This window comes from Numida meleagris, chromosome 3 (assembly GCF_002078875.1).
Source record: "Numida meleagris isolate 19003 breed g44 Domestic line chromosome 3, NumMel1.0, whole genome shotgun sequence".
Taxonomy (NCBI): Eukaryota; Metazoa; Chordata; class Aves; order Galliformes; family Numididae; genus Numida; species Numida meleagris.
Window position 1 is genome coordinate 103232871 of NC_034411.1, and position 13488 is coordinate 103246358.

The 13488-nt window shown below is 40.3% G+C and overlaps 1 protein-coding gene across 5 annotated transcripts; it reads left to right on the top strand.

Moving 5' to 3' along the window:
• TDRD15 (tudor domain containing 15) lies at positions 228-9550 on the top strand. Of its 5 annotated transcripts, none has more exons than XM_021392583.1 (3): positions 228-444; positions 762-834; positions 2097-9550. In XM_021392583.1, exon 3 carries the CDS (start codon positions 2102-2104, stop codon positions 8069-8071), a length of 5970 nt encoding a protein of 1989 aa, XP_021248258.1. In that variant the 5' UTR covers positions 228-444; positions 762-834; positions 2097-2101; the 3' UTR covers positions 8072-9550. The 5 variants fall into 5 exon arrangements, with proteins under 5 accessions (XP_021248258.1, XP_021248254.1, XP_021248256.1 ...); XM_021392579.1 differs by having other exon boundaries at positions 230-444; positions 762-830; positions 2097-9549; XM_021392581.1 differs by having other exon boundaries at positions 231-444; positions 758-834.

The window sequence follows — 13488 nt, forward strand, 5'->3', positions numbered from 1 at the left end:
GACTCCACCATCACCCTGGGCAGCTCGTTTCGATGCTCCACCACTCTTTCTGGAAAGACTGCTCTTCATACCACGTGTCTTTTTTTGTGACCACCTCAGCAAGTTATGCTCTGAGCAAGAAATTTAAACCCACATCTCTCCACCCCTCCCGCCCTCAGCACAAGATGAACGCGGCGCCTCTCGCCCAGCGCCGTGCTGATTGGCTGAGCACCGCCGTCAATCAACCCTAAGGCCCGCCCTGCACGCTAGCAGAGCCTTCGTCTCGCGCGGCGTAGGAGCGCATGCGTGGTGCCGTCTCGGAGCGTGTGGCCGTGTGCCTGCTGCCATTTTGTCGGCAGGCGGAGTGTGGTGGTAGCGGTGCTTTGCTGCTGGCGTCCGGTGTCGCGGTGGTGTTAAACTGCCGTGCTATGAAGGAAGTGGCTTTCGCACGTCGCTTTCGTGCCTGTGAGTGGGGTCGCGTCCTGCAGCGGCCGCACGGGGGAGTGGGGCGCGGTGCGGGCTCAGCCTCGCTCCGCTCAGCCCCTGCGGCGGTGCTGGGGCGTCAGGCGGCCCCGCAGAGCCCTCCCGCTGTCACGGGGTCTTTCCTTGTGCTCAGCGGTCTCGTTGCCGGGCTGTGCGTTTGCACGGTGGTGCTGTGTAAATCGTTCTGGGTTCCTCAACGCCCTGACTTACCCTTTCAGGCTGCGCTGGGAGGAGCGGGGAGCTTTGAGAGGAGAACAGAAGTTTCATTCTCTAACGGCTTCTTGTAATCTTCTAGACAGATGCAGAGTTGTGAGCGAGAGGGACTGAGCCTTCTGATCAGTGTGCCCTGAAAGAATACGCCATGTCAGGTAGGTGAGTGAGAGGCATCACTTTGTAAGCTGCAGAAATGGGTGTGTTGCATTGTGTTGTTGTTATTTGAGTGACGATAAGTGGCAAAAAAAAAGTGCTGATGGGAAATTGTTTCCATTTGTTATGTGTTTTGGTGGAAGAAGTGAGGTGCCAAAGCAAAGGTGATGCATCTTCTGAGATTTGATTCTCTCTTATGATCAGATGTTTCAGGCAGGTAGACAAAAAGGTGTTTTGAAGGTTGTTTTCATTCATTTAAAAAAACAAAACCAGAGTTTAGCTTTCTGCATTATTACAGGAAAAGGTGAAGAATTGGGGGAATTGCTTAAGAAACTATTTGTCAGAGCTGGATTTGGTACCACTTCTACTGAGATCTTGTTTTAGTTAGTTGTGTTGTCTGTTTGGTTGTTGGTTTTTTGGGAAAAAAAAAAAAAGACAAAAAAACTTTCTGGATAAGTCATGTATCTGTAGCGTCATCTCTTCCTTCCCCTGCCCAAGATGTTCTGGTAAGCTTTATGGTGGAGTACAACTCGAATGATAGGGATGACATTTCTTCTGACCATAGATTATATGGCCACTCACTCCTTTACAACTGCTTTTGATGAGAGTTACTGTTGCACTTCTGTTGAAGAATTTTTGTAGATGCTATGGCTGTATGTGATGGCGTAATGTAGCAAGATGGAGTAAACACTAAATCAGAGAAGCTGTAGGTGTAATTGATTTGAAGAAATGATTCACACTGATACGAAAGGATGACAAGAGTCTTTGTCATTCCAGTATCCAGTATTTAAAAGGTAGAAACAGACTGGAAACACTTATGCAGATAAATTCTTGTAATTGCAGCTCCGGTACACTGAAACTCTGAACTGAATCTCCTCTGGAGATGAGCAGAGGCTGTATAAATGGCATCAATTGTCTTCTGCTTTTTTTTTTTTTTTGGCGTAAATAATTTTCTTCAAAGAGCAAGAGGTATTGTTATGGTCTTCCTCTTCCTTCCTGTCTTATGTGTTGTTTTGGAAACTAGACTGTAGCCATGAGCAGCTCCAGAGGTGGGTTTTTTTTCGGGTGATTCTGGATATCTTTTTACAGAAAAAATTGTGTTAAGTAAAAGAGGAAATTGATCAACATTAAGTATTTAGTATACGTTTTAGCTGGATCAGTAAAAACATGCTATTACAACATTCTGACAACAAATTTTGTACAAGGAATTAGTTGATAAAGAAAAATATGGACAATTATCAGGCTGATCTTGCTCCTTTTCTTTGCAGACAGAATGGAATCTCTGACTCCCTCACCAGCCATAGTTGATATGAATCTGAAGATAATTCATACAGAGTGCAGTCGACAATCCTTGCTTGTAGCATTCAAAGGTGAACGCAAGGGAGGGTGTGAACTTGACTACCACATACTACAACAAGAAATACAACGTGTATTCAAAGCAAAGGATAATGTTGTCGTTGGTGGATCTTGTTTTGTGGAAGACAAAGAAGGAAGTTGGTTTAGAGGAAAAGTTTTGGAAAAGAGAGGGAATTTTTTTAAGACCTTCCTTCTAGACACTGGACAAGTAATAATGGTTGAGGAAGCTCATGTTGCTTCTGCTTGTGATAAATTTTTTCAGCTGCCACCAATGATAGTTTGGGGGATTTTTGCAAACATAGTTCCTCTTGGAGAAAAATGGGGTCCAAAAGCCATAAACTATTTTTCATCACTGGTGGGATTGGAGGTCGCAGGTCGTGTGAAAGCTGTTACATCATGCCAGATGTTTATTGTTGAAGTACCAAAGATCATCAGTGATGTTCTTGAGCTGCAGTTAGGGAAACTTATTGATAGAGATTCCTTTTGTCTTATTGTAGAAGTGTTAGAAGCATTTTCCTCACAGTTCAGTACAGTGCCCCAGTTTCTGCAACAGAAATGTTCAGTCCAGGAGTTGCTTAGTTCTAGTAATTTTGTGAAACCATCAGGCTCCTGGTTATTTTCAGATGTTCTCTTTCCGAATCTACCAGCTGACAGTAAAGTAAGTGTAAAAATAACTACTGCAGAAAGTCCGAGTAAATTTTACTGCCAGATACAGAAATGGCAAAAAGAGCTGGAACATTTGACGCAGGCTATGTGTTTGTATTATGAAGATATCAGCACAAAATATAACACACATTCTGATAGTTTAGGGCAGTTTTGTGCTGCCAAAAGGAAAAATGGACAATGGCATAGAGGAGTGATAAGACAGCTGCTACCAGACTTGTCTGTGGAAGTCTGGTTTATGGATTTTGGTAACATTGAGGCTGTGCCATCTAGTTGTGTTTGGAAGCTTCTAGCAGAGTTCATGTCGCTGCCAATGACTTCATTTCCATGTGCGCTATCTTGTTTGGGTAATCAGGATAAGGCAGTAATAAAACATCAGCTGAAAAAACTTGCACAGGCCTTGATAGGACAGAATGCTGTGTGTGTTTGTGTTAATTCATTTGATGCCATTGAGCACTTGTATTATGTTACATTGCCAGATGAAGACTTTGGAATTAATACTGAGCATCCAGAAAAGTTGAATGAAGGAGCTGCCTTATCTGTCTCGCCTTTGGAAACCAAAATCACCAGTATTGGTGTAAGCTGCAAAGCACGTGCTGTGTGCTTTACACACGGTTCTCACAGTTCATGTGACAGTTTTGCTGAAAATAGACAGACAAAAAACTGCGTACCTGAATGGAGTAAGTCTTCGTCAAGTTATTGCAAACGTGTAGAAATGCAAATCAATTCTAGTCATGCTGCTTTTGTGGTGTACGTCCTAAACCCATCCAACTTCTGGATTCAGCCATGCGCATATCAGAATGAATTTCAGGCCTTGACGAAAAATATTGCAGGTGTGTATAACCAATGTGGAGCTGAGGAAAGAGTCCTTAAAAACCCAGAACCTGGATGGCTGTGCTGTGCCCGGTATAGCAAAGATGGACATTATTATCGGGGTATTGTCACTGAAGTGCTTGATGTAAATGTTACTGTTTATTTTTTAGATTTTGGGAATACAGATATAGTACCCTCTTATGATGTGAAAACGTTGCTTCCAGAGTTTTCTGATTTGCCAGCTTTAGCAATGTGTTGTGAACTTGCTTGCGCTTTTCCTGTAGATGATATATGGGTTAAAAAGGAAAATGATTTCTTCAGAGAAGTTGTATCTAACAGACTACTGATGTTTCAGGTCATTGGAAAGCAGAACAACAAATACATTGTTAATGCATCCTATAGAACTGGTTCTCAGGAATGCAGTGTTGCCACGCTTATGGTTCAGGCTGGATTTGCAGACTACTGGGAAAGGAGATCAGATTCTGCTCTAAATGTTTCCAAAAAATTCCAAGACCAGAATCACCACAGATCTAGACAAAAACACGTAAATGCAAAGTGTACCTCTAGCACTTATAAAAATAACATATCACAATATAGACAGATATTTCAAAAGGAAAAAACATTAAGTATGCCTGTTGTGCTGGGAAAGACTGTTATGCTGTCCTCGTTTGGAAAAGAGGTTGTCCCTGAAAGTCATAAATCAGAACCTGAGGAAAAAATACATTATAAAGAGTTTGTGTTTAAGCCGGGGGCTGTTTTTGAAGTGGTGTGTTCTTGCAGTGTTTCCCCAGCAGATTTTTCATGTCAGTTGCAAAATAAACTACCAGAGCTAGCTACCTTAATGAAGCAAATCCAAACTTACTATAAAGAACATACTCATCCTTACGAAACTGGACAGATTGCCTGTGTTGTTAAATGTCCCAAAGATGGGAAGTGGTACAGAGCAACTGTTGTGCAGCAGGTATCCTCAAACGAAGTGGATGTGATCTTTGTAGATTATGGTTATCGGGAGAGAGTTGTACTTAATGATCTTCAAGCTATTCTTCCAGATTTCTTAACTCTGGAGAGTCAAGCGTTTCACTGTGCACTTAAAAATGTACCCTTACAGACTGATGCATTTAACTGGCCTGAAGACGTGTGTAGACGTTTTAGAGACTTCATTTCTGCTTCTGCTGGTCCACTGACTTGCACTGTCTGTGCTCTTGTTCTTCTTAGTCCGAGCAGTTTATGCAATATAGTTGACTTGCAGACTCCATTTGTTGGTGCAGAGGAGTTTCTCAGGGAATGTGGTCTCAACCACTCTGACTGTATTGAATTTCAAAGACTTGTACCTTTGGGTTCTCTGTACAGTTTTTTCTATTCAACTTTTAATATAAAAATTGGAAGCGAGGAAGAAGTTTACATAACTCACATACATAGCTTTTCAAAATTCTATTGCCAGCTTAATCGAAACACTGAAACTATAGAGGCATTGATGAAAAAGGCTAATGAAACAAGTAAACTATCAGATCACACAAAATGTTATACTAGCAATATGCGATTATGTATAGCTAGGTATTTTGAAGATGGTCTCTTTTATAGAGCTTTGGTCTCTCCTATGAAATTGACATCTTACTTGCATGCTGACTTTGTGGATTTTGGAAATAAGCAGATTACAGAGAGAGACCAGGTGATGCCTCTTCCAGACTCTGCCACTGACCTAATATTCACACCCATGCAAGCTGTTAAATGCCGTCTGTCAGATTTCAGGGAGAAAAATGTTCCAGCAGGTGTTATTAGATGGTTTGAGGAGACTTTCCTTGGTAAACTGCTGAAGGCTGTAGTTGTATCCATAGAATCAAGTGGCCAGATTGTTGTGGAATTGTATGATGAACAGCTCCGGGTAGGTCAGAAAATTGAAGAAAAAATATTGGAGGAATCAGCAGTTGTTACAGATTATACAGAACAATTTGCTGGAAGGCACAGAGTGATGCATTGCGTGGAAGGTGACAAAGTTGTTAGTGAAAGAAATGCTAAAAATTGTGGAAGAATTAAATCAAAAAGTAAACGGGCATGTGAAGTACATAAGCGTTGCCAGACAGATACAGGACAGAATTTTGGAGATGAAGAGCAAAGTGGTTGTGGCACACATGAACTGCATAGTAAGTCCTCAAGACTGTTAAGTTCTGAGGACCGTGAAGAGCCAGTTTTTCAGAAAACTGTCTCTTCTGGTCTGGAACACAGAGAGAAACCTCTGGATGGAAAGCCTGCTTCTGTATCACAGTGTCATCCTTCAGACTTAAACAAAATAACTATAAATGCTCTCTCTGAATCTTTTACTGAGCGACAAACTAATACAGGTCAGCAGGGAAGAAGTAATGAGAATGTTTCTGAATTAACTAGTCTTCCTCCACGTGATATTCAAGTGAATTCTGAAGTGGAAGGGTGTATTTCTCACATAAATAGTCTGTCAAGTTTCTACATTCAGTTTGTAGAGGATGAAAAATTAATAATTCAACTAGAAGAAGAATTAAATGAAAGCGTGGTGAGTACCCATTGTGAAAATGGCTTAGGTGAGCTCAGGGAAGGGGATCTCGTTGTAGCAGAGCGTGCTGCTGACGGTTTTTACTACAGGGCAGTTATAAAAGCTCTGAAATCAGGAAACTCCTGTGAGGTTGAGTTCATTGACTATGGTAATACAGCAGTTGTAAGCCCTTCCAAAATCTGTGGAATTCAGAGAAAGCTGTTAACTTTTCTGAGGCTCAGCATTCATTGTTTCCTTAGCAGAGTAAAAACTGATGAAAGCTGGACTGATGAAGGTACTTCCTATTTCCTTAGCAAAATAAATGATAAGCCGTTCACTTGCAAGTTCATAGAACAACATGGAGAGCAGTGGGAGGTGGATATAGTTTGGGATGGGAAGTCTATGGCATATGACCTTCAGCAGAGAAAAGGCAAAACAGGATTGCAAAACAAACCAGTGCATAACTGGGAAAGTATACCACAACAAATTCAGGTTACAAATGATAGCCCTCAAGATAGGAAGTCTACAGATGGCCTAGGGGGTGAAAGGGAAAATCATGCTGCCAAGATGAAAAATATTTCTGAAACACACTTAGATATCCCTTCTCAAGACCTAAATTCTGAGCGGGTAGAAAGAGCAGAAATAATGAATGTTTCAGTGAGTGGGGAATTTAATGTGCAGTTAGTTAGAAATTTGCAGATATTAAATAAATTAAATGTAATGCTGGTCAAAGAAGCACAAGTAAGTGGTTTGCTTACAGTGGAAAACATTGAAGAAGGATTGGAGTGCATGACAAAATCTGAAAGGAACTTAAAGTGGTATCGATCAAAAGTGATAAAGATGTTTATTAGGGAGAGGTTAATGCTAGTTTGTTTCATAGATTATGGCAACTATGAGGTGGTGTCCTTAAATAATGCGAAGATTCTCAGTAATGAGATAAAAAGCATTCCTAAACAGGCTGTGTTCTGTGAATGGGTTTGGTTTAAAAAACTGAATATTCCATTTGTCCCTGTAGTAAATGCACTCCTAAATCGTGAAATAAGGATTTTGTTTCTGAGGTACTTGGAATCCTCTCATATCTGGGAAGTAGAAATTTTAATCGGGCAAATTCTGCTTATTGAGTACTTGAGTCAGCCTTTAAGTCTTTGTCAGACTATTAGATTGGAAAAATCCAGTAATGCAGACCGTAAGGAACTTGCTAAATCTTTCAGGATAAATTCAATCACGTGGACACCTCTGCAGAGTGGCAGAAGGTATCCTGGGTTTGCAACTATGGTTACTGATCCTTCAAACTTCTGTGTCCAATTTGAAGACTTATTTGATTGCATGAAGAAGTTGACTTTGCTGCTCTCTGATGTTCCTGAGAACTTGCCAGCTTTGCCGGAAGAACTCGTGGCTCCTGGTACCAGCTGCTTGATCCAGTTTGGACTGGAAGCACAGTGGAACAGGGCAGAGATTAGTGAAGTGACAAGTCAGTCTGTTGTTCTTAGTTTTGTTGATTATGGCTTTCTGAAAAGCATCCCCTATTCAGCTATCCATCGCCTTAAAGTTATTCCAGAAGCTCTGTCTTACTTACCACGCATGGTATACTCTTGCTCTTTACATGGTACAGTTCCTGCCGCAGGGGAATACTGGAGTAATGAAGCCAAAGTTCTGTTTCAAGAGCTTCTTGGTAAACCAGGTCTGATGTTTTGTTTTAACCACTATGGCTCTGGAATGAGATTAGAGGTTGATGTTCTGTATGAGGAGAGTAATTTAGCTCATGCCTTAGTTGCTGCTGGCCATGCAGTCTACTCTACAAGTGGGTGCAGCCTTATTCCAGTTGATAGAACTGAATCAACCAAACTGCATTTGCAACCTAATACAAATTCTAATTGTAGTAGAATTCGTGAACTAGATTATAATTAAGCCAAAAACTTCTTTTTTTTTTTTCTGATGGAAGTAAAGAAGTGAAACAAAAAAAGAATCTGAAGCATGGGACTATTTGTGATAAAGCTTCAAAAATGGGGTCTGATAGAGTGGGAGCTGATATGTCACTAATAAAGGATCTGAGTTCATGTAAGACAAAAAAAAAAATACGTATAGACTACACGATGAAGGAAGCTTTTCGGCAGTGTGATGACATTAAAAGTAAAATTGATTTCACCTGGAGTACTCCCAGAAGCACTGGCTGAGATATGATTCTGATAAACCCCAGTCTATAATGGCAGTCATGTGAAATCAGAAGAGAACTTCAATACTAATTGAACTGCAGGTTAAGAAAAATAACTGCTGCATAAAAAACCCCTCAACTTTCTATTTACTTTGTTGAGACTAAACTCATTGTAGTGCCAAATAGTACTTGGTTAAAACTTCCATGTAGAGGCATTTAAAGAGTTGATGAATTGTGGTTTTTGTTTCTGGTTATCACTCAGTTGTAACAGCACGTCTTGCTTGTCTGTATGTTTTGAAAGATCATCTGGATACTTAAATGACAGTTCTATTTGTGCAGCGTTCATATACAGCCTACATATTTTTAAATTTGATTTTTAGTAATGTAAAATATTCTGGTTTAATGTGGATGTGCTTGTACATCAGTGCTTACCTTGTTGCTACAAAATGGAGCCTAGTAATGACTATGATTTAAAATAAATCTTTTAGAGTATTCTGATTTATGCAAATTGCAAATTGGGTTTATTTGTTAGACTCAGTCTTTTGGTTTCAGTGCAAAGTGAGTCTAGCATGTATTTGTAATTTCTTTTCTGAAGGCCTGATAACCAAGCTGCTTAAGCTAAAAACTAAATAGAAAGTATTTTCAGGATTATACAGTACCTGAAAAATCAGAGGACTTTGGCCATTGTTGTTAGAGACTTTCAAGATGGGCACTATAGAGTTATGTTACAGTAAAATGAAGTTACTGGGATGTCCCGCTATGGATCTTGTTCTCAGTCTTATTTCTTTAGTGAGCACTTACCCTACTCTCAACTTCAGACATAACAGCACTTTTTTTTTCTTTAAAGGGGGAGACTATACGTGTGATCTAGTTGAGAGAAACTTCTCCTTAGAATACAGATTTGGGGCCTTAGATGACTTTCCCATTTGTTTTTTAGCAAGCGTAATTCTGAGCAAAAAAATACTACTTCAGTTTGGTAGAACGCATCTGGAAACTACTGCTTATCATTTAGTGGTATTCCTTGGTATATATTTTTTTTTGTAAGTTACTTGTTTATTTATGACAGTGATTACTTTTTTTTTTTTACGTATGTAAGAGTGATAAAGAACCTGTTATATGGAATGGAAATGTTTGCATGTATATTGATGTATTCAGTGTTCCGCCTTTTGGATATGAATAAAAAAAAAAGCTTACCTTCTGCGTGCAACGTGCCTTGTCTAAGTAATTCTGAATTTTTTGAAACTTTTTGACATCCGTGGTTGGTGAATGCATTGGAGAAAATTTGAAGCTGTGTCTGTGCCTTCTTAGTGAGATGATGCCAAGGAATGTTCCTTGCCCTCCAGGCCAGCAGCAGTTGAGTGGATTAATTTATCTGTCCTCAATCAAGATTTATTTTTGGCTGCTGTACAAATGGTGCAGCTTTTCTGCCTGCTCACTTGTACGACTTTCTAGGGTGAGATGAATGCCACTCTTCATCTGCTCTGTTCCGTGCTGCTGAGGTATACTCATTGGCACACTTTACAAAGGGAGCCAGGCCTTATGCGAAAGAGAGGTACGCTCTATAATACAAGTTTTTTAGAATTGCGTGTGGTTACTTCGAGAAACATTTTTCATTAAAGATTGTATGTTGCTGAACATTTAAACTGTGTTTCCAGCAGGGCAGGGAGATGATGGTCCCGCTCTACTCTGCCCTTGTGAAACCCCATCTGGAGTACTGCGTCCAGGCCTGGGTGCCCCAGTGCTGGAAGGATGTAGAGCTGTTGGAACTGGTCTGGAAGAGGGCCACAGAGATGACTAAAGGGTTGGAACACCTCCTGTGAAGAAAGGCTGAGGTAGCTGGGCTTTTTCAGTCTGCAGAAGAGAAGGCTCCCAGGGAGAACTCATTGTGCCCTTCCAGTACTTAAGACAGCTTATAAGCAGGAAGGGAAATCAACTTTTTACCTGTGTAGATAACGATAGGACAAGGGGGAACAGTTTTAAATTAAAAGAGGAGAGATCTAGATGAGGTTTCAGGGAAATTCTTCACTGAGAGGATGGTGAGGTGCTGGAACAGTCTGCCCAGAGGAGCAGTGGATGCCCCATCCCCAGAGACATTCAAGGCCAGGTTGGGTGGGGCCCTGGGCAGCCTGGTCTAGTGCCTGACTTTTGTGGGTGACAGCCCTACCTGTGGTAGAGGGGTTGGTAATAGATCATCTTTAAGTTCCTTTCCAACCCAAACCATTCTATTCTATGATTTTAAAGATTATTGTGGTTATTTTTCTAATGCTTCAACACTTTGTGTTGTCCCCAAAAGTGTGCCTGATGTTTGGAGGGAGTGGGTGTCGTCATCTTGTATTTAGCTGTGTGTTTTTTTGTTTGTTTTCCCAAGGGAACTTTAAGATGGTGTAACTACAAAGAGGTATGAGTTTGAGCTTGCCATGCAGCTTTAAATTCTAGAGCAAGGCTAACTGTGGCTGACTTTGCTGCTCCTATCTGACTGATTTAGGGGTAACCTTATACTATCTCCAGTGAGAACTGTATCAGGCAAAAGAAATCATGGGCTCAAGAGAGAGAATTAAATATTCATTTAGGAAGAGAGGCAGCCAGAAGGAAAGAGTTTTATTGGAGGCATGGGGTGGTTATTCAGGAGTATTGCAAAGACAGACTAGTTTCTGGGTGTTTGAATGTGCCAGGAACCACAGCAGTTCTGGCTTTCAGGCATGAATTTAGGTTTTAATGCTGACTGTGTGTGAAGATTTTGCAAGTTTGCAAATGAAGAGATAAGAAATAAAATACGAATGTGAAGCATGAAGAACTCTTAAACTAACAAATGATGTACTTTTCTATAAAAGCAAACTGAAGGATGCAGGAGAGCCTCTGACATTGCTTTTTATTATCTATAATGGCTGAAAAGGGTTGTGAACTATTGTGCTTTCCAGGTTTCATTTTGGACTCAACATTGTTTTAAGGTGTTTAAGAATATTCTGTTATCTAGTCTATCTTAATGTTTTCTTTTAATGTTTCTGTGTGGAGTTTTTCCTTTTGTAGACTGATGTCCTAAGGAAGCAATTACAGCTGTTGCAAGCTGTCAGTTTTCTCTAATGCCTCTTCCTGTTATTTGGGCATTGACAAATTCTGATTCTAGTGGCCAGTTTCAGCTCTCAGATAGAAAGGTGGGCCTGATGTCCTTGCATCTTTTGAGTGCTAGTGGCTGGATAGAAGGGGAAAAACGAGATGCGCTTCTGTCTGTGAGGGAAAGCGATCCTGGTCTGGTCACTAAGCGCCATGCAGCATGAGGTCAGCAGCTGCTTCCTTTTATTTGGATGAGGATGTGGAGATGAGGAGAATGTTCGAACTGGCAGATGAGCTGCCATACTCCTTCATTAAGCAAACTTTGATTCTGAGGCCCTGTTTTGCACAGTGACATCCTCTTTGACAGATCCAGTAATGACAGTGATTTAGCTTGCCTGGGGTAGCAGGAAGCACTCGCTTGCAGTTTTTGGAATCTTTGGATTAATTTAGGAGATGTTTGTGTGGTGAGAGCGCCTCTTAAAGACAAATTGCGATGAGGATGTTTCTTTTACTGAAGGAGCTGCTTGTTTCTGATGAACCATGTTTAAGCTGCACTGACATCTGGTGGTTCTGAGTAGGCACTCATGGTTCTGGGTAGGTGTTTTCAGGATGTTTATTCCTTTCTTAAATTCCCCTTAAGCAATGATCTTGCTGCTTTTGTTCAGAGAAAAAATGTTGGAGGAAAAAAAAGGTAGACGATGTTTTAAAGGAGGCCTGATATAGGAATGTTTCCCAAATTTCTGATTTTCATAGATGTCTAGATGCTATGTTTACAGACTGGATATGATGTGGCACTTAAAAATACTCATTCCCACTGATTCCCAGTAAATTTGTTTCTTATTATTTAGACATGATTAAAAAATCTCATTTCTTTCAAGGAAGAGATTTTTTTTAATAACAATAAATGTTATGGAAAAAATCATGACAATATTTATCCAGCTCTGAACTGACTTTAGGGAGAGCCATCTTGATTATACCTGCAGTTTTAATAAGAATGTTTCTAGGACTACCATGTCTAGATCTGCATAATGAAGGAATTAAAATTGTCGCTGCAGAGTAATTTTTTAGTGAGCAGTAAACATCAGGAATCCAACTGGGTGACCCTCAAATATAACTAGACCCATTTCTGTGAAATGATTATGCTGCAACTGAAAGGAAATGGAGTAAAAGTGGTTTTTAAATGAGTTCAATATATTTTTTGTACTTTAAAGGAATACCAAGGTGTTAAGAGTGAAAACACTTTGACAGACTTTGATTCTGATTAATTCTTTAGTGTATAATCACCCTGATTCACAGGAGCTTGAACTTAATACATAATATATGATCAAGCTTTTTAATTATGTTCATTTTCTTTCAAGCCATGAAACCACTGATCTCCTCTAATCTGACATACCGTACAATGTGGAATTTCACTTACCTTTGCATTAAACCAGCGTTCCCTGTTTTGCCTCCGAGGGTTCAGACTTTCACCTCTAATTTCCCACTTTCAGGCTGTAAGTCTCCTACTTACCCCCTTGAAGCTGTTTTACTGAACAAAAATATTAAAGAGCCGCGTTATGTCTGTCTAGCCACAGGAGCCAAGTATAGGAGCTAAGTTATTCCTTGGGCAGGGGGAAACCTATGCTCAAATGAATTCTTAGATATTTGTATATGAAACACTCCTTGATGAAACAGCTATGGGAGCAGACACTAGGACTTTCATAATCCGCTCATGTTTTCTGTGTTTTACACTCTTCATTTTCCCTAATTAATCTTGGATCCTTTTCTGCAGAGTAGGATACTTCCAGCAGAAGAACTCAAATGTCTGATAGCCCTGGAAATAAACTACGCACCTGAAAGAAATAGGAAAAAAAAAACAACCTAGACTTCGGTCTGAAATATGTGGAGAAATGCATTTTCTCCACTTCCATTGAATGTACTAGCCTGCTTCATAAAAGCGTTTATCCTGCTTTTGTGTTTAGAAAAGTAAAACCTGACTCTGAGGCAAATTAGGCTTCTGACTTCATGAGGAGCTATGGGATGGTAAAACCATCCACCTGCAGTGTAAGATGGATGGAGGAGGGTGTTTTCTCAGTTGCCTGTACTCTGTGTTTTCAGGTTGGCTCCTTGAGGCATATCTCTG